At 34.7% G+C, this 25,791-nt stretch overlaps 1 protein-coding gene across 1 annotated transcript in view; it reads left to right on the plus strand.

The window, feature by feature from the left end:
• The window catches only part of GBE1 (1,4-alpha-glucan branching enzyme 1), a 344,340-nt gene that overhangs the window by 296,883 nt on the left and 21,666 nt on the right, over window positions 1-25,791 (plus strand). The window contains exons 13-14 of the mRNA XM_077118703.1: window positions 17,176-17,360; window positions 18,970-19,100. Of these exons, the coding sequence (XP_076974818.1) occupies window positions 17,176-17,360; window positions 18,970-19,100 (316 nt within the window). The remainder of the gene's footprint in view (window positions 1-17,175; window positions 17,361-18,969; window positions 19,101-25,791) is intronic.

Here is a 25,791-nt window from a genome sequence, read left to right on the forward strand (position 1 = left end):
TTTAAGATAGTGGTATGGCATAAGAACTTAATTAATGTATGTTGATCAAATAAATAGTCATAACCCTGCTACATTCTGAAAAATCCATTTATTGACTTTTTTCAAAGGCATTTGTCTTATTAAAGCAGTATTCTTCTGAAAGCTATGTGAACTAACAAAATCTCTCTCTTTTTAATTTAGTTATGAAATTTTTAAAAATCCTGTGTGTTTAGACTGTGCTATAAATGAGGCCAAATAACTATTAGCAGAACAAATAAATAGTTGGACATGTTCTTTTCCTTGAGAAGTTGGAGTGCTAATGTTGTCATATTTATTAGTCAATCCCAATATTTTTGTAGCCAGACTTTTCTGAGAGTCTTTTAAAAGAGCTTAATAAGACCAAAATCAAGGAGCAGCAATTACCTGGAACATGTACGCTCTCTATATTCTCTGAAGAAATGTGTTCAGACATTTCCTTAGCCACGTCAGGCCTCAGAGTCCCCCTCTACACATAAAGCAGAGCGCATGTGCCCATTTCCAGCAATATGGCTGTTTTCATCATTCCATGAGCATATCTTGTTCATGTGTTCTAACAGGATGATATCACCTTCAGTAGAGGAAAAATTGATTATTGAGGGAGGGCAAAAATAATCTTAGATATTATAATAGTTTGCAGCTCTCCAAGGGATTCTACGAGATAAAAAGATATGCAAGGTATCTTTGGTATTAATTTGGTGGGGATGGGAATGATTAGGAAAAAAATGTTTGAAGAAGTTCCTGGGGGTTGGCCATAATGAAGAAAAGATTGAGAAACTCTGCATTATTTATTTTCGCTTCTTGGCTTTCTACTTAAGTGTTGCCTACTAGTTTCTGCCTACTAGTTTCTACTAGTGACTCATGGCTTGTCATTTTAGTTCTCTAGTTTGATATGTAGATTCTACTTGTAAGGAGGAGAGGTAAAATTTTAGTTATAGCTCTGCCATTCCCTTGGAACTAACTGTGCTTAGTTCTAATCTGTAAAATAAAGCAAAGACTTTGTCCTCATTTTCTCCTTTATAAGTGGTATTGAAAGAGAGTTCTTATTCCCCTGAAAATATTTCCCAAGTACCTAAAAATTAAAAGATTTAAGTTTTTCTGTTTTGAGAGTGGAAAAAATGAAAAAAGAATTCTTCCATGACTGCCAGCCTAATTCCAACTTAATTCTTTTATTCTTCCCTTTTTTCCCCTTCCCTTGCTAATGATGCTGCCCCTGACTAAATGAGGTCAAGAGTAGCCTGAGCAAATATAACATCAAAGGCCAGGCATCTGAAGATGAAGAGCTGACACTTTAAAATGATAATTTTCCTTACTACACACACCCGTCCTTTTTTCTGAGTGAAAGACAAGGAACTATGTTCAAAATAATCAATTGACTTTAAGGTCACATGCTTAATTTGGAAACAAAACTATCTCTATTTTGCCTCTTATACATATATTTTGAAAATTATTTTCTCAGCAAAGAAGCAAATTAGAATGTAATCATTATGTACTTTGCCATTTAATAAATCGAATTCCATTTGTATTAAAAGGATTTCTTTCCTGAAATAAGTTTTAATCTGTATAAGCTTGATGTATAATCATCCTACATGTAGCTCTTGATATCCCCTTTTTTTTTATAGTGGTGTCGTCCTCACTATTTCAGTAACCAGCCATTGAAATTGGAGAGCCATTTTAGTTGTATTTTTCCTTCCTTGTGTTTAACATTCAGCCCATAGCCAAGTCACAGGATCCTTCTTCATGCCCTTTTCCCTGTGTAAACTCCCTCATAATTTTGTATAGGTTCCATTTGTTTAAACTTTTACAGTTTGCAAAGCTTTTTGCATGTATAATTTCACTTAGTACAATCAACCTGCCAGTGTCATTTTTATCCTTTTCATTTAGAGGCAATGTAATACAGTGGTTAAGAATTGAAGTTTGAAACCATTCTGCTAGGTTGCAATCCTGACTGCTTTACTTTTAGCCATTTCATCTTGGGCACATCACTTAATCTTTCTGTGCCACACCTTTGTCATCTGAAAAGAATAGCGATTTAATAATATTAAGAGTTGAAATGATGTGTTCAATAAATGTACATTCTTATTATATTGCAAATAAAGAAAACTTACACATATTGACAGTACATAATGTAAGTGACAAACTTTAGCCCTAAAATATGTCCTTTTATATCTATAACTCATACTTGCACACTGTATAACATGTATTTTTTCCTGTTTTTAATTTCCTATAAGATAAATTATTCTTTACTGGTGACTGGACTAATTTATAGTCAGAAAATTATTTGAGAAGATAAAACTGTACAATAGAATTTGTAGTTATATAAGTCCGTTAAAGAAGGTTTGCCTTCTTGGTACATTTCTATCCTGTGCTCCCACTATTTCTATAAAGTTGATTTTTTAAAAATGGATCTCAGGAATAACATTAAAGTAAGTATGTATATATGCCTGGATGATAGTCTAGAATGTCTGCTAAGTTGTGAATATTTAGATATTCATGAGTCTTGACATCTGTCACTTGGAAGGTTTAAAGTTTCTTTCCCTCCCAAATACCTGACAGATTTAATGGTTCTTTGTAGAGTTTAGAGAAGTTTGGGAATAACTTTGTCAAAGTTGTCTTAGACATTAATGTACTAGTCTGTGAGGGTCCCAGGTAACTACTGTGTAATAATTTCAGGTGCTTATTTTAATCTTTTTAGTGTAATTAGAATCTCTTAGATATTCCTATACTCTTTTTACTAACTATTGTATTTATTTCTGAATAGCTTAGTTTACGTTATTGATAATTCAATATATTTTGTGTACCTCGGATTAAGTAGACATAAGTAAATATTTAAGATTTTTGTTCTGTTAATAGCATATTTCATTTTAACTTTATCCCTGCTCTATACAGATGCCTTCTAACCTGAAAAATAGTTTTACTTAAGTATTACACTTATAGGCTTTTTGGTACAATTATATTCAATTCAATTAATTGTGTACCTAAGTAAATATTTAAGATTTTTGTTCTGTTAATAGCATATTTCATTTTAACTTTATCCCTGCTCTATACAGATGCCTTCTAACCTGAAAAATAGTTTTACTTAAGTATTACACTTATAGGCTTTTTGGTACAATTATATTCAATTCAATTAATTGTGTACCTATATGTACAAAACATTTCACCACACAAAGTTGAAGTCATAAAACAAGGAACTGACCATCAAAGTTAGAAAAGATAGGAAGTATAACAGCTTTAATATGAAACAAAATTCTATGTATTGTATGTGTAATAAAAATCGTGCAGGGAGAGGGTAGGGACACTTTGATCTAGACTATGTGGGAAGGGTGGTGTTTCAGTTAAAATAAAATTAGGCTGCATAGAACAGAAAAATCAAAATGATAATAATTAAATGCAGTTTTTCACCATGTAAAAGAAATCTTCAGGTAGGCAGTTCAGGACCAGTAGGGCAGATCCACCTCAGGAAACCAGGCTTTTACTGTTTCTCATGTTTTACCATCCTAGCATGTTCCTTAAACCTCAATCACCTTATGACTTTTAATGACTGCTGAACCCTAGTCAAATTCTACATAAAAGCAGGGACAAGACAGGCAGACAAAAAGTGAGTATCTCCCATTTGAGTCAGGTTCCTTTAAAAGCATCTTCACAAAGTCCCACATAACATTTCTGCTTATATTTATCACTGGACAAAACAACGTCACAGAGGTATAAAAGGAAATTAGGGAATGTCTCTGTTTTGGTTTGCTACAGCTACCACATGCAGTATACCAGAAATGGATTGGCTTTCAGTGCTAAGGCCATGGAAAGTCCGAATTAAGGCACCTTGACCCTGAAGAAAGGCCAGTGGTGTCCAGAGCTTCTCTGTCAATTGGGAAGGCACATGGCAATATCTGCTGGTCCTTCTCACCCAGCTTCTGGTTTCATACGGCTCTCTCAGCTCCTGCTTCCAGTGGCTTTCTCTCTAAGTGTCTAGGGATCCTTACTTAGTTTCTCCAGGGAAAATTCTTGATTTGATCTCTTAGCTTAGCATCTTAAAAACGTCTGTGTTCTAGTTTCATCTTTCTGCTCGGTGTCAACTCCGAGTTCTCTCTATAAGGGGCTTCAGGAAAGGATTAAGACCCATCTTGAAGGGGTAGGGTCACATTTCCATGTAAACAACCTAATCAAAAGGTCCCAGCCACAATTGGGTGGGTCACATCTCCATAGAAACAGTCTAATAAGAGGTCCCACCCAACAGTAGGTCTTCCCCCACAAGATTGGATTTGAAGAACATGGATTTTCTGGGGTACATACTAACTTCAAACCAGCACAGTCTTTTTTTCTAGAAGGCAATTTATCCAGCTAAAAAATCAAGTTTTCTAAGTGATAGAGTGGGAAGAATGTTCCTGATACAAGAGGTAATCTATTAGCTGGTTGTTGAAGAATACATATGATTTCTGGAATTATAAAAGGTATTATAAGTCAAGGAAATAACTAGAGACAAAATATAGAAGCAGGAAAGCATAGGTTATAATCAGCTTATTATATGTCACTTTATTTGATTGAAGCACGTTCTGTGTAGTGAATGATAAGACTCAAAGAATGGCAAAGAAAGTTTACTCATATGTACAGACAATGGAGGTGAGTATTTCTAAATAGAATAGTTTAATAATGAGATGTTAAGAAATGACAAAATTTAAACAAAATATTTATTACATTCCTAACTATATCACTCCATTTCTGAATTATTTTTATTGCCAAGCTATTTCTCTCATTTAGAATTCCGTCTTTTATGGAAGTGCAGAAAGTGTTTTTGTCATCTGGAAGGTTAATATGGAATACCCATATAGAGGGTGTTTGCTGTCATTGTGAAAAACTTCTCTGGAAGAGTTTTATATGATATTTAAATGATATTATTTTAAATAAGTGAAAATTGCTTATGTGATTTTGAACCCTTCCTTGTAATTGCCTTCAAAGCCAGTTGATGGATCAATTCATAACTTTGTAGTCATATATATATATATATATATATATATATATATATATATTTTTTTTTTTTAGCCAAAATCGGTATTAGGCAGTTCTGAAGGGTAAAGCAAGTGAGTACAAATGCTGAGAACCTTTCTTCTTAATGGGAGAAGTAGTTCATAGTGTTTCCCATAAGCCATCATGCTGACATGAAACTTTTTTCTCATTTCTTTGGCATCAGTGGCCTGAGAAGAAGCAAGAACTGATAGCAGGGAAGCAGACAAGGCTAACTAGCTAATGGCAGGGACTTGGAGTGATAGGAGCATCATCCAAAGGCAAACGGATACTGGTTCTTTGATTAAGTTATGAGCAGATAGTTAAGTCTTTCTACTGGAAGAGTTAGAGTTTTCTAACTACAAAAGAGAGACTGTGGGGGATTGAAACCTACAAAAGCTTCAGCAGTATCTACCTTGATCCTTAGATCCTTACAGAAACAGGAGTCCAGCTTGAGAATGATACTAGCATGCAATTAAACTGATTTTAGTTTTTGAGCGTAGAGTGTTTAAGTGAACATTTTCCTTCCAATCTTATTTGCTATATTTAATACTTCCCTTATAAATTTCTGTGCTTAGTTCTTAAAGAATAACTGATTTGGAAAATTTACCAATCTCTAGTACTATGTATGTTTGATGTGACCACAAGGAACCAATTCCTACCTAGTAGTGACATATCCTAATTATAGGCAGATTACAGGGAAAAAATATCACAACCAGACTCCACTAGTAAAATTGAGTCTAAACCTGAAGTTTAGTAGTCATAAAACAGTGTATGTGGAAAATCAATTTTATAGTCAATCAATATATTCCTTTTTATTCATGTTCCTTTGTTTTTTGGCTTATTTATTATCACCCAAAAAGGAATGGAGTCTTTCAATTGGTGCCTATTCGCATACAAAACTGTTGCACTATTTACAAGGCTATCCACTAGCAAATCATTTTCTAAGACATTTTTAATTCACTTGCAAAAAAAACTGCATTCAGCTAGGATTTTATAAAACAACCTCTCTTTTTTACCATCTTTTCCTTTTTCTATGCTTTATTCCTCCCCTAAAGAGTATCTGAAGTCTTCTCTTCCTTGCAGCATCAAAGTAGTTTCATAACGAATGGCAAAAATTCATTGCAGTTGCTATGGATCTTATTATGAAAAGAGTATCTAATTTTTAAAAGATTCTGTTTGCATAAAAATAGCACTCATTCTTAATTCAGTTACATTTATTCATTGTTTTATCCACGGTTTTGTTAGACTTGTATTATTAATTTAAAATCAAGACTGTGCCAAAAAAAATGGCTTGTGGGATAAAGTGTGCTTAGCAACATGAACCGTTTGGAATTCCACATCTTGTTGGTTTGGCATTCAGAGAAGTAAAGCACTGTAGGAGGCATCCTGTGTGCTGAGGAATAGAGAACTAACATACTGTATCTACTCTCTTCTCATTTATCCCTCTTTAGCCCTTTCCCACCCTAATGGTTGGATATGCTCCTCTTTGATCACTTCCTCTTCACTCATTAGTTCTTTCCATGTGCTTTTTTTTTAATGGCTTTCAAAAAAACCAATTAGGGGTGGGCCACGGTGGCTCAGCAGGCAAGAACGCTTGCCTGCCGTGCCAGAGGACCCAGGTTCGATTCCTGGTGCCTGCCCATGTATAAAAAAAAAAACAAAAAAAACAATTAGTCAATCAAGTCAAGAAGCTTTTTTTGGATGTGTTCTTCGTCTGAGTTCCTGTGCTTCAAACTGGGTACTCAAATAGTAAAACAGACACTGTCCATGAGGAATGTGTGGTGTGGTAAGGGAAGGAGACCGCTTTCCTTCATTTTTCTTTCAATACTTATTAAATATAACTTTGAGTGTGCACTATGTGCCTGATAGAGGTAACAGATGAAAATTTAAGATCTCAGTCACAAATCTAATACACAAACAGGAAAACAAAAAGATAAACAAAGGCAAAAAAAAAAAAAACAATTCAGTAAACAATTGTTTTTATTAGGAAGACAGAGTATATTCAGTTCCAAGCAGATGTATATGGGAGCATCAAAGCCTTCTTTCCTTCAGGAGTTGGAAGGGCCTCAGGGAGACGGAAAGCTGTGACATGGAGTAAGAGCAGCAGCAGTAGCGGAGTACAAGGTACAGAGTTAGCACAGGTCAGCAGTAGACTTACTTCAATTGTATGTTTGATAGTGTAATTAGAGATATACTTTTTACATCTTTTTATAGGTCTTTCATTACTTTCCTATTACTCTATACATTCTTAATATGTTTCCAGTTAATATTCAAATGAAATACTGAGAGCTAGACATTATGGAAAGAAAAGAGACAAAACTAACTTTGCATTCACGCTTTGCTACTTTATTATTATATGATCTTAAGAAGTCACATTAGCTTCCTGATCTGTTGCTATCTGAAAATGGGCATAGTGTTCCCTCCCACATTGAAGATTTGTTATAAAGATTATTTGAAATAACTGCTAAGATCCTAGCACAGCATCTATTTGTATAGTAAGTTCTCAAAGATTGACTATTTTATTATTTTAAAATTGTTCATTATTGTTATTAAATTTCATTTATTTGAAGTGTTCTTCCTTTTCTTGATTTAAATAAAAGTAATGAGATATATAATTACCCTGAAATATAACAATGGTAATTGTTTAACATTTCAAGAAAGACTAGTTTATAAGCTATGTCTACATTTATTCCATGATATCTAAATGTAGTGTAAAATTACTCTGCTTTTGTGATAATGGGCATTGGTAGAAATAATACTTTTTTGTTTATTTATTTCTTATTTTGGCAACCTTCTTATCAAAACGCTTGGCCTATGCATTAACTTCATCCACTGTTTTGTGCCCTATTGATGGGAACTTACTACCCAAAGCAATTCTAATCACGTTGAGGAGTAAAGGAATTGATGTTTGGCCATGATCCAAGCAAAGTTCAGGTTGAAAATTGTTTTCTAGATGCCTATAGTTCATTTGGCTATTGCCTCTATACCTTTTAATGCATAATTTATCAGGGGAGGACTTGATAGAGAAGAGGCAGAAGGAAGGTAGTAACCAGCATTGCTACTATAGTGTTAATACCCAGTAACACACTCCTGGCCCCTTTTAGCTATCACAGCATCAGGGGCTTGAAAATTGGTCACTCTAGCATTATTAGATGAAAAAAGAAAACAGGTGTAGCATTTGATGCAGTTTGACAGAGTCCACCATCCCCTTTATCTAGGGGATGAAGGACTGGAATTTATCATTGATTTTGCTCAAAATATTACTTCACAAATTTGCTATAGTGGTTTTAAGGAAACCTAGTACTACATCAAACCCTTTTTTAAGAGTCTTAAAAGGGGTACATGTGTATAACATAACTCTGAATTAAAAATCATTATTAATATCAAGCCTACAGTTAAGAATGACCGTTTTCTCCCAGGTAGATAGTTAACTTCTACCTGTCCACAGATGCAAGAATAAACAAACAGAAAAAACAAAGCATTTATTATCCATGATGCAGTTTTAAATTCTTTGGCTTTCATTCCTCAGACATCATCCCTATGACATATTCTTCAGTGTATCCTTTTACTATATCTGTACTTCTGTTTTTAACTCAACTTAAGCTCTTGTTCCTTAGATTCAGTCTTCTGCCCCCAACCTTCATGGTTTCCTCCTCCCTCCCTGGCCCTTGCCCCCTATGCTCCTTTCTAGGCTCATCTTCGTCCCCCCCACCTAGAAATGTGAATGGCCCTGAGGCTTTGTCCTATTATACCTTCTTTTCTGTCACCCTTCCAGGAAAAGTTCATCCTTGCCCATCCTGTCAAATACCTTGTATGTTTCTAAAAGGTGTATTCATGCCTAGTACTAAAGATATGTTTGGTTTCTTAACATCAAAGTTATTTTCTAGAATTCCAAGATTTGTCTCCTAAGGCTAATACTTCCTCCTCACTCTGTGTTTTGTTGTATTGACATGTTTCAGACCTCTTTCTTCCTTTACTTTATTGTGTTGCCAACTCAGGGCCTTTGCACGTCTTTCTTTTTTTTTTTCTTTTTTGGAGAGGGCTTGACTTGGCTTGGCCTTCCATCCTTTCATCCCCTACTGCTTTTTAACCTTTTCTCTCCTACTGATCTTGTAAACCTTCTTTCCAACCGCTCTCCCACATCCCCTAGTTAAAGAAATATATTTTTCCAGTAGCTGTTTAATTCTCTCTCTTTCCTCTACTTGATTTTAAGGTCCATGATGACAGGGATCATGCTTATGTACATGAAGCATGTTTTCTGATACATGGGATGCACTAAAATATTTTTGAAATTATAATCTTTTGTTATAATTGAGCATATAGTCAATATAGTAGATCATGGGCCTCAGCATATAATCTTAGTCTTGTATCTTTTAAAGAATGAGCATACAAGAAGGAGATTACATAGGAGAACCCAAAACCAAAACATTTGATTTTAAAATAGTCTTCAGAAAAGTTAAGAGGAGTGGGATTTAAAGGTTTTTTCAAATATATTCTCATTGAGACTTCTGTCTTTTTGTTTATATATATATATATATATATATATATATATATATATATATATATATATATATACATATATATATATGTATAAGCTTGGTATCAATAAAGAGCTGCATACCACCCACAGCATGGAGGCTGTGATAGACTTTAATTAATTTCTTGGTCAAAATTAGTATGCAGTACAGTTTAGAATAACAGAACACACAAACCCTTTTTCATTAGTTGTATTGTCTTGAATTTCATCACTGCACCAGCTGGCTTCTTGTCAATTTATAGTTTGGACCTTTACATCAAACAGCGAAAAATTAATTACAAGAAAAGAAATCCCAATAGGAATTGTATACTTAGAGGTTTCTCTCAATTAACCAGACATGATTGGGGTTGTTTACAGAAGAAATGAAAAAGGAGGCAAGGAACTTTGTAGAATTCTCTAGAATCATTCATTACTTTTAGCACTGTTGGTCACTAGTTTCCCGTTTTTGTTTTAAAGTTGTTTTCAGCCAACATTTTCAGTGTCCTCATGTCTGGATGTCCCCAGTTACTTTGCTGTCTTGAATGCAGTGAATCATGGCATGAACTATGATTATTTTTTTTTTACAAAATGTCACAAGTGACACCTCAAAAAATTATTACTGTCCCTTCATTTTGAAAGGAGTAACATTATATGTATTATATTACTACTGATCACAATCATAATTCAGTGAACAGAAAGATCATGCTTTGATGATTAGTGCCAAATTACCTGCAATGCATATTTTGGACTCAGGAATATTGTTCTCCAGAGTCACAGTCATTGCTTCTATGCACTAGAGTCAGTTTAAATGTGGCTTTTCTAAGCCTCTTATCTTTTTAATAATCCTGCCAAAGGTTTTAAAACTGGTTCCCTAAATTTAGGATCCTATTTTTTTTTTTTTTTTTCTTTTTTTATATAGCTTAGAAACCCTTATTGTGATGCATTCTTCTAGTTCCTTTTAAGCCTCAGACGTTTGGAGAACCTAAAGGAAACTATGTGCTCTCTCCTCAGTAAAAAATACATCTGAACATTCTGAGAACATTTTGAATAAAATATAGGGTATCACCAGAAATGCATAAACCCTAGGTTATGAATGCCTATTCCATTCATTAAGGACTATATACATATAAATTTTATACATGCATATATAACATGTATATATGTTTATATAAAATTTAAAAATATGTATATAAGTGAAGCTCAAATATATTCAGATAGTTTTTGCTATTCCATCAATTTATCTTTACTGCAACAGATCGATTATTTCCTTTGCCATCTCCTGAATCAATTTGTATTTCTTATCCATCTTTATATATAGCAGCCCTTTGTTATAAGCTCATTTGGGTACCTATATTTCACTGTACTGTCTCAAGTGCTGCCACATTTCGTAGGTAATTTGTAGACCATAGCTGAGAAGAATATTCTTAACTTATTTTAATGATAGTATTTTTCTTCGTTAGGTTTGTGAGCTGTGAGCTAGTACAAGAAACTAACAGGTATTTTCTAGTTTTCTCTTTTCAGTCTGTGACTGGTTCAATATTATTCCAAGGTCATTTTGAAAGTCTTCTGTGATTTGTTCCCATTTATTTTGTGCTTGATTTACGGATTTAAACCAAACATGAAATTTAATGTTGTATTGGTCTGCATTAAACTTTATTTTCCTCTTGTCAGCTCATTTGCAACAGAGATAATATTCAAAAGCGACCTTGTAGAATGTTTGGTTTGCAATTACTAATGTAATTTCTTCTATTTCTTTGTTGCATGCAACTTTCTATATCTTTCAGCTTAAAAGAGGGTTCTGCAGGAGAAGATTTTCAGATCTCTAAATCAGTCTCTAATAGAGATTAATAAATGATTTTCTAATAGAATAGAGTTTTCATGGTATCTTAAAAATTTTTTAAATGTTCCTTTTTTTTCCTTATTTAAAATTTAATCTGACATTCAATATTATAAAGTCTTCCTTTTTTGAATTTTTTTGGAATGACTTTATACATGAACAGAATAAATTGGAGAAATGTTAAAATAAATATGAAATCCTAAATTGGATTATGATACCAAACATATTTCCTGTTTGCATTTTTCTTATGTTTTCCATATACTTAATAGTACTTAATTTGACCTCATGTAATGAATTTCCTCTTAATATTTAATGAATTTTAACATATGCTAATGAAAAAAATGAATATTTATAATTTATATATTTTGTTTTATAGGGCACTAAAATGAAATCTTAATGATGAAATAGTTTTAATGTAAGCAGCATAATTTGTGTGTGCTGAATATGTATTTTCAGTTATGCAAGTGTCTTCAAATAATTAGTCATGTTCAAAACTTAAGGAATATTTTCTCTTAGAATCATATCTTCTAATTTATCTTTTAAACAAAGACTCTGATTACTCAGTTTATGTTAGGGAAATAAAAGACATGTACAAAGATACATTTATGAAATTGTTCATTTTTTTATAATACTGAAATTTTGAAAAAAGACAAAATGAATAACATGAGAAAATGTATTAAAATAATTCCATTATATGCACATAATGGAATTCAATCATGGAGCTGTGTTTTTATTGACATAGAAAATGGTTACATTAAAATTTAAAATAGTACTTTATATGATTCTATCTTTGTTAAAAAAGCAAGTTGTATATAGATGGATGGATGTAAATATGAGTATATGTGTTTATAGATATAGATATATAGCTATAGCTATAAATGAAAATAAGTAAAATATTTACTAGAGGGAAAACAGTGTTTTTTTGTTGTTTTTCAGAGTTCAGATTATGTGTGTATGTGTGTCTTTAATGTGACTTTTTTCTAGTATGTTTGAATGTATCACTTGTTATAATAAAAATAATAAAAGAAAACTAAGACACTGTTATAAAAGAAGCTCATCCTATTGAGCACATACTATCTGTTGTGTACCCTTCTAAATAATTTTCATGCCTTACTTCATTTATTTGTAATTGTACTACTATTCAGTCCTTATATATTTACTATAGATTATAAGGATGTTAATTTTTATGCTAGAATATTAGAAATAAATGATAATAATGGAATTTAGTATGGTGTGCTTTTTAAATGGAGTCCATGAATGTTTTGATGTTATATCCATTGCATGTCTGTAGTGTGTGTGAATGTTTCTGGGAAACAGGTACTTAACTTTTACTCAGATTTAGAGATGGGTTAATATACCCCCCACCAATAGTTTTGATCAAATTCATCATTTGATTTTGTACTGATGAAAACATACTCCCAAAGAAAGATACTTAGAACAATCCAACATCTGTAGTGAAAAAAAATGGGAAGCAATAGGAGCTGTGACCTGAGGTAATTTTTTCACGAAGGCTGGCAAGAAATTAGGAAATGTGGAGGTACTGAAGTGCCAATTCTGTTGTAGCCAAACCTGAGTTCCAGTTTTAAAAGGCTAAAATGTTAATTTAAGTGTATCATTAGTTCTCAGTTAAAAATATTATCAACTCTCAGTTATACTCTAAATACCCTGGCAAGTTTGTTTAGAAGCTTTGCAGGATGAACATGGGGGAAAAATGAAGGAAATGGTGAGAAACGATTCCTAACATAGTGTGTTAAGCTATGTGTCTTACAGCAAAATTATTTGCCTGTTGTTTCTGCCTTTTAAGATCTAAAATGGTAGGGAATTCAAGGTGCATTAATAATTAGCTTGGGAAATGTGTTCGTATTATTTTAAAATATGAATACATGTATCAATATAGAATTTCAGCACTTTAAAGAAAGACACAAGATCGTACCATGACAACCTAAGTGAAGAGAAGCAAGTAACTGCCCTTTGTATTCATCCTGGTTACTTATTTTTCTGCTGCAGAGTAGGAGCAGCCAGTCGTCTCCTCAGAATGATGGGAGCCAGAAATTTTGGCTTTAACTGTAACTTTTGTCCATTGTCCTCTAGATTATTTTTCCTGAATAGCATTAGTAATAAATGGAAGTGTGTAGCTTAAGAGTTCCCACACCTTGAAATTTTATAGCCGCCAGACATTTTACCAAGCATCTCACTTGTTGTTTTAGTTTGCTAAGCTGTTCAAGCAGATAATCGTGAAATGCAATGGGAATTTTATAGTTTTGAAGCCATAAAAATGTCCAAAACAAGCCTTCATCAAGGCAATCCTTTCTTCCTCCAGACCGGCTGCCAGTAATCCTGGACTCCTCTATCATAGGGCAGGGCGCATAGCACTGTCTGTTAATCTCTCCCCTCTCTTCTGGGTTTCATAGCATGCAGCTTCTTGTTTCCATAGCTTTGTCTCTCTTTATCTGAATTTCATTCACTTAAGAAGAACTCCAGTAAAAGGGTTACAACCTATGCTGGTCATGCTTTAACTGTAGTAACCTAATCAAAAAGTCCTACTTACAATAGTTTTACACCCACAGAAATACATTAGCCTTAAGAACATGATTTTCTGAAGTATAAACAGTTTCAAACTACAGCACTTGCCAAATACCTCATTTGGATTTTTTAAGAACTTTATGAAACTTATAGATGAGCTTTATGAAATTTATAGATGAGAAAACTGAGCATTGGAGGGATTGAATTGCCTTAATTACATTATGCATAATTCTGAACCAGGTCTTAGGTCTCTTGGAAATCTGTGTCATTGGCATAATGCTAAAAACTGCCCTTAGACATAAAGAAACTTCAAATCCACAGTAGTATTTTGGGGGATGCAGGGGGTCTGGTTTTAGCACACCTACTTTCAGAATAATACAATATAGTTGATAAAAATTCACATTCCTGCCTCCCTACCCGCCCACCCTACAACCCAGAGTTGATGAATCAGAATCACTGCAGAAGGAACATTTTAAAAAGCCCCCATGGTGATTCTGGGCACATCATAGGTTGAAAAGCACAACTTTCAACCTATAAGTTTTTCTTACAACAAAGTTATTCTTATAACAAAGTGGTGATAATATAGTAAATTCTCATTTTATTTTGTAGCATTTGACCCCAATAACCACTCTTCTCAAAACTCTTCTTAGCATTCTATATTTTCTTCTGTTGTTCCCTTACCTTGCTAACATTGCTCCTCAATTTTCTCTAATAATTGTTTCTGTTGGCCATTGCTTGAGATGTTACCTCTGGCCCTTTGCAGTCCTGTGGCTGTGACCACATACATCATTGAGGCCTTTCAGATTACTCTTACTCCCCGATCCTAATCCATCTCCTGCATTTCAGTACCTTAATTCTGTTGATCTTACTGTCAATCCATGGATACTTGTATATTCTTAAATTTAACATGCCTACAAATGAACTCATCATCTCCCTCCAAACTTCCTCTGTCCCTATTTCCCTAATAATTCAGTTAGCACTGTCACTACCGAGACTACTGAGCTTGAAACTTCAAAATTGCTTTCACATTTCCCCTTTCCTCATTAACTATTCAGTCAGTCATCAGTTCTGTCCAGGAATGCCTTTTTAATCAATTACTGTCTTCTCCATTGCCATTATGCCTCATCTTCTCTTATCTTCCTGTGGATTCCATACTAGTTTGTCTGTTATTAAGTTTTCCCAAGATCCAGCCTTTTTTCCATACTCTACCAGAGATATTTTAGTAATAAACACATTTTAACTTCTCAGTCTTCTTCTTAAAAATAACCATTTGTTTCTTATTGCCTGCAAGATATAGTCCAAAGCCTTAACACAGTATGTGAGGCACCTTCTAATCGAAATTATCCTGCTTGTCCCACCTGAGAAACCCTATTCTGTGACTAAACGAAACTCTTTACTAGATTTTACCTCTTCACACAAATGCACTTGTGCACTCCATTCCTTTAACCTGGAATCTCTGTCCATCCATGAGACATTAGTCTCTTTGTGCTGTATTGCTGTCATCTGTACTTCCAAGCCAAATGGTGTGGGTAATTGAGTCTGTGCTTTGAAACCAGGCTGCCTCAGTTTAGGCCCTCCTACTTGTAACTGGGTGACCTCTCTGCCTCAGTTTCCTTTTCTGCAAAATTGGGAGGTTATTTGTACCTACCTCATAGGTTGAAGATTGAAAGAGTTAATGCATGTAAAATGCTTAGAGTTGTGCCTGCCACCTAATCAGCAGATGTTCAATATTTTGCTGCTATCTGCAATGATCTGATAATGATGCTGTACTTTCTCCCAGAAAAGAGTTAAAGGAATTGCATGTAAAGTCTCCATTCAGCCCAAAGATCCACAGCCATACCAAAATAAAACTACCATGCCTATAGAAAACCTAAATTAGATCCAGTTTGTAGGCTGCTGTACTTTAGTTACCTCATAACTCATGTCTACTCTGTTCTACTAGGTTCCCCACTAATACTTGGAAATATATTTTTCTCCAGACTAGTAGTGTGTTCATTATCAGCAGAGAATGTGCTCTGACTACATTCTAGTTCCAGAAAAGCATGCTTTTGCCAGTTGAATGGTTGATGAAGCAAGATGTCACAGGAACACAGTATCAGGAATCTAGTTTCCTCCTTTGTCCAGAAACATTAGAAGTAGGGATTATTATTATTTTGTCCAAAAATGTTAGAACTTACCAAAATGTTTGCAGGCATTTTATCTTTATGAAACTGTTATAGACATATTTGTTTGGATAGTGTTTAGAGATGGTCATGGCCCTGAAAAGCTACATGAAAATTGCAGTGTTTCTTAGCAGTATTTACTATTTGAAGTATATTTATGGTATCATTTTGAATTTCATTCTAGTTTATTAGTTTTTATTTATTATAATAATGTACTAGTTTGGCTCAAAGTAGAAGACAATTCTATTGGCTATGACACTTTGCATACTCTTTGTTGAAGAATGTGTATTTTATATATATATATATTTTTTTAATTTTATTGGGTTTTTAGTTGTCATCATTATATGGATAAATCATAGTTAAATAGTCTTCCATTTGAGTATTCCGGCTGTATTCTCATATATGTGCATGCATACATAAAAACACATACAGCTGAAATTAAAGATACATATCTAATGATAACAGATAGATCTGGGAAAGGAACAGGGACACTTTTTGTGTTGACTTGGTTTCTCTAGGAAATTTACAAAGCACTTGCCTAATGTGATGGGTAGAATGAATTTTGGTTTCAAACAGAAGAACTAAATTTTACTTATTGCTTTCCCACTTATTTTCTGTGTGGGATTGGGAAAACCTCTTAACTGTCCAAAGCTTTGGATTTCTCCTCTGTGAAGTGGATATAATAGAGAATTGTGTTGAGGATCAAAAAACAATATGCATACAAAGCCTATATAAATTATAAAGCATTGTACATATTTCATAGATCACAGAAACAGAAATTTCGGAAATTACTCAGAGATTTCAGAGATTATTTTGGGTAAAAATTAGGTAAGACAAAATGTAATTACTCTCTGCTTGTGCATGAGGAGACTGAGACGTGTAAAAGATAATGCATGGTCGAGACAAAACTGGCCCCTGAGCTTCTGAGTCCACAGCTAGACCATGCTGTTTCTGAAACAGAGAAGAACATCATGCATAGGACACAGCAACAGTAAATTTACAAGCCAAATTGATTTTAAAACTGTTATGACATTAAAATCATGTAATCATTGAGTTTTCTTAGTAAAACATATGAATAGTACTTAGTGATGTTTACCTTTTAATTTTTTTTTTTAATACAGGTAATGAATTTGGGCATCCAGAATGGCTAGACTTTCCAAGAAAAGGAAATAATGAGAGTTACCATTATGCCAGAAGGCAGTTTCATTTAACTGATGATGACCTTCTTCGCTATAAGTTCCTAAATAACTTTGACAGGGATATGAATAAATTGGAGGAAAGATGTGGTTGGCTTTCAGCTCCGCAGGTATGCTCTTTACTCTAAATGTTATGTTTTAGTCACCGATGTGGTACATGCTTAGAATGGCAATCGGTTTAAATCTATATGCAGATCTTTTAAACAGCACTTTATTATTCAGTGTGTAGTGCCCTGCAACATACTTCAGGTTGTCAAAACATGTCACTGAAGTCTCCCTAACAGATAATGAAATTTTAAACATAATACCCTGCTTACCTTCTTGGTCAGTTTGTTATTGTTGTTTAAACTTAGTAATTCTTATTTCAATTGGTTAAAATGAATAACAAAAGCTCATCATGGAATCCATTTTAGAAATCGCTGTGGAAACATCTTAATTGTTGTGACTGTTTTTCTTTGCATAAATAATTATGCTGTCATAAAGAAACTACTTTGGCAACATGTAGATTTTTTTTTTTATTTCTGTTTTTCCTTTCCTTTCTTGGTCTCTAACTTATCATTTCAATAAATGCCATTATACCTGCATGCTCTTTTGTATTTTTCATGAGCCTGACTCTCCTCTGGAATTAAAGTCTCGGTTTTCAATAAGTTTTAGAAAATGTAATTAGCAGGTGCAAATTTTATACAGGCCTTTTTTTCCTTGCAAAAATTAGCATATAGTATGTGTTAGTCATAATCCATTTACTTTATACCGGCAGTGTTTAAAATTACTGTTGATCTGTTTATACTTTGGTTTGTATGATTTTTTTTTTTAATGGTTGGACAAAAGTACTTAAATATTCAGGTAGATTGGGTACATGACAAGAATCCCCTAATCATGTTTATTAGTAATACTGTTTCCAGGAAAGAGCGAATGATGCTCCTTTTCAATAGGAACAATGCTGAATACCAAATGGCACCCTTGTTTACTCTAGAGCCTTAGTTCACATTTCTAAATTACCAAGAGTGGTGCTACTGATATGCATGGAAATAAGTCCTCCCAAAGCTGGGGCTGAGGGAGGATAGTGGTGAAAATGCAAAGGCTTCTTGTTGCTAACTGTAAAATCTGATGCCTGAAAGAAATTGTAAATGTCGTTTCTTTTCAGACCTTCTGTTTTCTTACACACACATACACACACACACACACTTAAGCATTCTAGTCAAACCTGACAAAGTTGTCCAAAAATGTTGAGTTTTTAACATAACAAATATTTTAGAAATTTGGATATGATAACAATGTTGCATCATATTGTAAGTGATTGGATATACCTTAATTCATTAGTCCAAGGACTAAAACTAAAGTCTTGAAGAACATTCACTTATAAAAAGCTCTAATGTATGTGTCTACATATGCAAATGTTATATTTCTTTACAGTGTGGATACCATGTTTTTACTTAAAAATCTAACCCACAGCAGTAATCCTCTGGTGTGCTTTATTTGATATTGGCAAGTGGTTGGTAAGACTTTTAGATACTATTTAAGCAATTTGTGAGACTGCTTTTGGCTTTAGCAATTGATATGGCAAAGTTGCAACATGTTCAGAAAGTATTAGTTTTTCATTTTTGCCTTAATAAATTATAAGGCTATAAAGAAAGACAAAAACTACTTTTTTAAATAAATAATTTACTTTATGACAGCTTCTATTATTATTTAAATGTAACATATGTGTTAATTTTGCAGGCCTATGTGAGTGAAAAGCATGAAGCCAATAAGATCATTGCTTTTGAAAGAGCAGATCTACTTTTTATTTTCAACTTCCATCCAAACAAGAGCTATACTGATTACCGAGTCGGAACGGCATTGCCAGGGAAATATCCTTTTTTGCTGCTGGGGCTTATGAATGCCTTCATTCAATTTTTTATTTACTCTTAGAACATAGGGAAGATAAATGCTGACTTTCATGACAATAGCTCTCAGTTTCCTCATCTGAAAAATAAGGGGCTGAAAATAGTTGACACATAAATCTTGGCTCAGCTCAACTATACCAAATTATTCCTGAAATGTATTCCAATTCTGAAAACTGTGATTCTGAACAGTTTTGAAATGCAGTTTTTATCCAGCATGGAATACGGGAAACAATTGGTTGTAGTTTTTCTTTATGGAAATATTTTGTAAGTTACCTCTGACAATTGTCATCTTTATTCAGTGGTTGGGAGACAGTAGCTATAAAGACAGTTTCTTTCCCATTTCCCCCACCCCCTCCTAAAATGCAGAACCTGACTCACCTTTCTAGGCCCGAATTGGTAAGGAGACAGAGTGTGGGAGGTGTGGCCAATGGAAATAACAGCTGGTATGTTGTTGAGACTTTCTCTCTGTATATGTGTTTACTCATTCATTCCTTTCATAGATATTTACTGAGGATCTATTTATTAAACAACTCTGTGCCATTCCTGTTTTAGGTACTAAAAATACAGAAGTTTACCTGGCGGTCATAGTCCCTCTCCTCATAGAACTTTTAAAGTAATGGAGAAGATAAACATTAGTAAGTTACAGTAAGTTTGATAATTGTGACAAAGAAAAAGTGCAGTGTACATATGTTTTAAAGAGATTATGGTTGTTGTCACATCCATGAAAAAATTGTCAAGATTCAGGACCTAGCAAAAAACAGCCCATATTTCAAGCAGGCTGTAAAAATAGTGTGGTTTCCCCTGAAGCCCAAGCCATGGTCACCAAATGAAGTTCTGTATGTCAGGATGTCTCCAGCTATAGTAAGAGACATCCCTGTGAACTGGCCCAAACAATATGGAAAATGTATTTTGCCACTATAACAAAATTCATGAGGTAGAGAACTCCAGCACTGTGACAGTATCATCAGATTCCCTGATTCAGTCTGTCTTTCTGCTTTCCAAACCTTGGAGAGTCAGCAATATCTAACGGCTAGCACCCATTACAGTCACAAGACAACAGAGTTCCAAGTGTCACATTCAGACATGACAAAAGGCAAAAGAGAGTTCATATTTTGTGTGTCTTTTCAAGAATAAAGTCACTTCTCTAGGAAACATCCTTTCATATTCCACTGACTGGAATTGGACCACACATTCCCAAGGAGAGCTCCAGAAAAGAGAATGGGGTCACCATGAGTATTTCAAAGTAATCAGGATTTACTCCCAAGTCTCTGAGGAATTGGACTCCTTGGTGTAGTAGACACCCAAACACCCAAACCTCTGCCAATGAGAAAAGGGTCAATGCTTTCCAGTAAGTAGCTTGTAGCATTTGTCCCTACCCTTTCTGCTCAGTGACACTGAGTTTGTTTTTTTTTTAATTTTTTTGGGGGGTGGTGGGGTGGTGATGCATGGTCCAGGAATCGAACTTGGATCTTCCCACATAGAAGGCAGGCATTCTAACCATGGAACTACCATGCACCCTGAGTGTGCTGAGAGATGATTCACTACCTTCTTCCCACCCAGCAAATCACTGACATAGCATCAGAGCACAAGGAGTGGGGGTTGTGGCTGTGACTGATGGCCAAATGTTCCTGGTTTGAGGGTCACAAAGAGACAGGTGGAAGAAATCTATGTGATAGGGTTACCTTCACTAAAGAAGTTCTGTACTGTTTGCTGAAGCAAATGTTCTTACCATCTCCATGAATAAATGCAAAGCACTAGCTACTCATACTATAATTTAGCAACTCATGCGCGTTCCTCCTTGTTAAAGTAATGCTGCTGAATTAAGTCCTTCTATATCTGTTAATGTGATATAATTGTCACACACTGTCCTTGACCCAAGTCTGGGAGAAGGGACATAAAGAAACTATGATGTAAGGCATAATCCAATAAATGGAAAGAAAATGAGAATGTTCCATGGAAAAACAGAAGCAAGGAAAGAAAAAGACTAAATAAAAGAGAGAGAGATTAAAGAATGTGCCTTTAAGCCTGGGCATTGAGAAACAGTCTAGAAAAAATTGAGGCAAGCCTTTCCAGCTGTTACAAAATAAGAATGCTCTTAGATAAAGGACAGTAGAATAGATTCATTGGAGAACAGTGAGCGTAAAAAAAAGAACTAAGAGATTAAGTTGAAAAATAGATTGAGATGCATAATGAAAGGTTTTGAGGCCATATTTATTAGTTTAGAGTTTACACTATGGTTATAGTGAGCCAGTGAAGCCACTGAGGTAGCAAGGGAGCTACTTGATGAGAATATATATTTTAGGAGCACTTTCATGAGGAGTGAGGTTAGAAGTACAGAGATTAATTGCAAGGAATTGCGGTACCACTAAAAGATAATGAAGGTGTGAGTTAAAGTTATAACAGTGGAATAGAAGGAGGTATGTGAACTTCTTTCTTGCAATGAAAGAGCTCAGCAACTGTTTAGACGTGGAATGTAGACAACATAATAAAAGGTGTCATTTTGAACAATGGGAAGAACAGAAGTGATATTATTACTGAGGATAGAGAGAGAGGAGAGTTAGTTGGGGGGATAGAAAATATGAGTTTAATTTAGGATTGTTGATGGAGGCACTACATGGAGTTTCAATGATCATATTAAAGAAAAATGTCTCTCTCAAGCTACATTCATGTCCTATCTGAAATTTATATAATTTTGATTCCCAAATATTCCACCAAAAAATGTGCAATAGAATAGTGTATTTGTTTAGTAGAAGCCACTAATTTTTATTTAGTGATAGGGTTACACTGAACATGAGGGTCTGACTTGGTTTTGATAAACCTTGTCATCAAACTAGTTTAGGTCTTGTCATCAAAATAGTTTCAGGGTCTTCTGAAAATAGTTCTTTGTTTAAATGTCTGTAGGTACCGTTTGTACAGAATTTCCCTAATGCACTCCAAGTACTGTATATTACTGAACTCTTTCAGAAGTTGTACTCATTAAAAGTTGTAATTTTACAGGCACCTGGAAAAAAGTTGAATTAGCCACATATAAGTGAGAGTTGAAGCCTTGATCTTCTGTCGGGCCTACCAGGGAACCTTGAAGAAATGGTCCTTTTCCTACAAGGATTGACCTCCATGTATTGGTGCCCCCTTGGATCTTCCTTATTCTTGCTGCTTTCTCATGCTTGTCTGTCAGGGGGTTATAACTAATCCCCATGTGTTACTGCTCCTCTAAGAATGCTTGCATTTTAATAACAGTCTTTTTGAGTATTCAAAAAAGTATTCGAGACCTAAAGGCTGGCTATCTAATGAAGGAATTTTTTTGAATAATAAAATCTTTGATTAAATTTTATTATTTGAGGGGTGCAACCAAGCATTTTCAACATACCTTACCCCACACCTTCTAATAACCTATATTTCGATAAGACCAGCACTAATTCCTAGACTGAAATAATAAAATCTTATGGATTCCTAGAGGTTTTGTACTCCAACCTCCCAGTTCAGGACAGAAATAGCACCTGTAAATGCCTTCACAAATAGGCTGTTATTTGAACTCTTTCCAGTCCCAGGAATCTATCTCAAAAGAAAAACAATTCAAATTTTTTAATTATTAAAAATAATGTTGCCTTAATGAAGTGAAAATTGAATCTGTGGAATGTCAATGCATTTTCCCTAGTTCTCTACTCTGGGGCTACTCAGCATAGGTCTACTACCTCTTCCACATGCCAACCATCCAATCAGAAATACATTTAACATGCCTTCACAGTACCACCATTGTGTAGTCTTCCCTTTTCGAGACCAAGATTCTCATGACACTTGAGATCCCTTACCATTACAGCTCCCTAATCAGAGTGCATCCAGCACAGCTCACATTCCTGTCATATTCTGCCTCCAGAACTAATTGCACCGTATTCCAGATGTGGTCTTACATGAACTAATAGAGTGCGCCATTACTCCCTTATCTTGATGCTGCTCTGTTACTAATATGAATTTACATTAGCTTTACCAGCAGCCATCACCTTCTCTGCTCACACTGTGCTTACATTCAAATGAAAACCTTAAGTTTTTCTTTAAAGGAATGCTAGAGTAGGACGGTTCTCTGTTTTAAATTTCTTTTGATTGTACCATCTTCCATAAGCAGTAGACGGATCTGTTCTTTCAGTTTCTTGGCCATTCACACCTTAGCTTTACAAGTCCTTTTTGTCATCGTCAACATGTACAAGTATCAGTTCTCTCTGGCCTTCCATCTTTTTCACTTTATTCTTATGCCACTAAAAATTACATTGTAGTTCAACATTATAGAACCATTTCAGATTTAGAGAAAGCATTCCATGTCATTCGTATTTCCACCTAGTGAGCAAGTGCACTGAATACAGGTTTTCACTGTGAAGAATTCACAGTGTTGAGATTGGATGCATTACTCAAGTCAAGATAGTCATCAAATTTGTAATTCCCTGGAAAGTAGAATTTGGTGTCAGAACACATTTAAAATTTCTTAAAAAAAAAAAAGTCATTTGGACTTCCTCTGAATGGGATATAAACTTGCTATAGACAGCATGTCTGAATTCTTGAGCAGTTCTCTTTGTTGAATCTGTATATCCTGTATGCCAAATGCAAGACATCAGCTTTCACTTAGATCTGTGGAAAGAAGATGATGACTGTCTTCTGAATCAACTGTTGTAAGGGGAATTTTTTGGGGGGTAATGCCAGGCAAGGTAGAATGGTGATTGCTAGAGGACATAGTATTAGTTTTGCAGGAGTGTGCAGCCATATTCTGAAAGAAAAAACAACAATAGCAAAAGACCTTGTGCCTATATACTCTCATGTTTATCTTTTGAGCTACTGATCTTCAGTATTATAATCTCTAACACACCTCAGAGCAGTAGATAGCAGTCTAGATAACACAGCTCTGAGGCCTAAATGTGCTTGGGAAGCAGGGAGGTTTACACGTTTCATGCTTAGAAAGATAAAGCATATTTTCGTGAAGTGTTATATTTGCTTATGATTTCACTTTGTTTAGTTATAGAGAAATAAATGATGGACTTTGTACAATCAGAAACGTGATTGTAATTCCTTAGTCTCATTTCTTCACCTGCAACATTATCAAATAAGCCTTGAATCAAAAGGAAAACTGCTATGCCCCTACAGACAGACTGTTTGTTATAATCCATTTTGAATAACACAAATGATGATGCCATATTCTTAGTGGTGTGGCGGAGTGTGTGGATATTAGATTGCCTCTTTTCAGGGACTTCTGCCTTGCATGACTCTTTTATTATGTGTTTAGTTTAATATTCCCTGCTGCACATGAAGCAGTTTGTGGAGCCTCATATAACAAGTCAGGGAACCGAGGCCTTTAAGTGGCTACATAACTTTCCTTGGACACAAGGAAAAAGGTTAACGAATGGATTACAACACCCAAGCTCTTTCTATTATAATATGGCTCCTTTTTCTGTCTGTCAACGTGGGTGTGTAGGGTGGATGGTGATAGCAAGGGTAGTGTTACTGGTGGTGCTTTATTTCTGTGATGTTCAAGTGATTTTTGATGTAGTTTTAGGAAAATAGGCACTTGAGAAAAGTTCAAAATTTCATGACACAAGTAAGCATCTCTCTAGTCAACTGTCTTAATTTGCTAGGACTGCTATAGCAAAATACTACAGGCTTCTCCAGTCTTGGAGAAGGCAAAGTCTGTAACATTCTAGTGGTGGCTGCTGGCAGTCATTCTCTGCCTCCAGCACATGATGAGCTGTCTTTTCTCTCTCCTCTTGGGACTTCTTTTGCTCCATCATCTGTGTCTCTGCCTTGATTTCCTCTTCTGATAAGGAATCCAGTCGTATTGGATTAAGGCCAACCCTGATTCAATTTGGCTTCATCTTAATTGGATTTTTAAAGATCCCATTTGCAAATTACTTTACACCGCGAGGTTCTGGGGACTCCAAGAACCCATTTACAAATGAGTTCTTACCCACAGGATCTGGGCTTATAACTAAAATGTGTCTTTGTGGGACATATGATTCAATCAACTAACCTCGCTCATCACTCCTTCATTCCACACACATTTATACCCAGGAACCCTTCCTCATAACCTCCATCACTGTCCTCCGCAAGAAGAAAGTACATTGTAAAAAACTTAGTACAAATGAACATACTGAGGTGAATTACTGTGATTTCTCTGTATTCTAGAGCGGAGTATAAATATCATTCTATTTTTAAAGTTAATCTCCTCTGTGGCTTATTTAATGTGTATCACATCTATTTAGGTTTACTATGTGATATTCCACGTGAACTTTAAAATCTAACAGAAAATTTGTAAGGTATGTTTGTAGTATATACAAATTTATATCACTCTGAGAGTGTAAAAACACTGGAAGTAAATATTTTGTAACTATTTGTCAGCTGCTGTTAGGGTGAGGATGAGAATGGTAGTATAAATAGCCCCCTCTCCAAATGACATTCCAAACTGTTAAATACTGAGATGATAAGAGAAGTGATCATAAAGTAAGTCTGGTAAAAAATATGTGAATATAGTTCAAAAATATTTGAAGCTAAAGGAACAGATGAGTAAATAGTTGGCTTTGACCCAACATCTTTGAAGTATTTTCATTAAATTGCTGCAAAGATGTACTTTTTAAAATTCAAATTCAGACTTTGACATTTGCAACCTGTACACAGATTT

Source organism: Tamandua tetradactyla, chromosome 10 (assembly GCF_023851605.1).
Source record: "Tamandua tetradactyla isolate mTamTet1 chromosome 10, mTamTet1.pri, whole genome shotgun sequence".
Taxonomy (NCBI): Eukaryota; Metazoa; Chordata; class Mammalia; order Pilosa; family Myrmecophagidae; genus Tamandua; species Tamandua tetradactyla.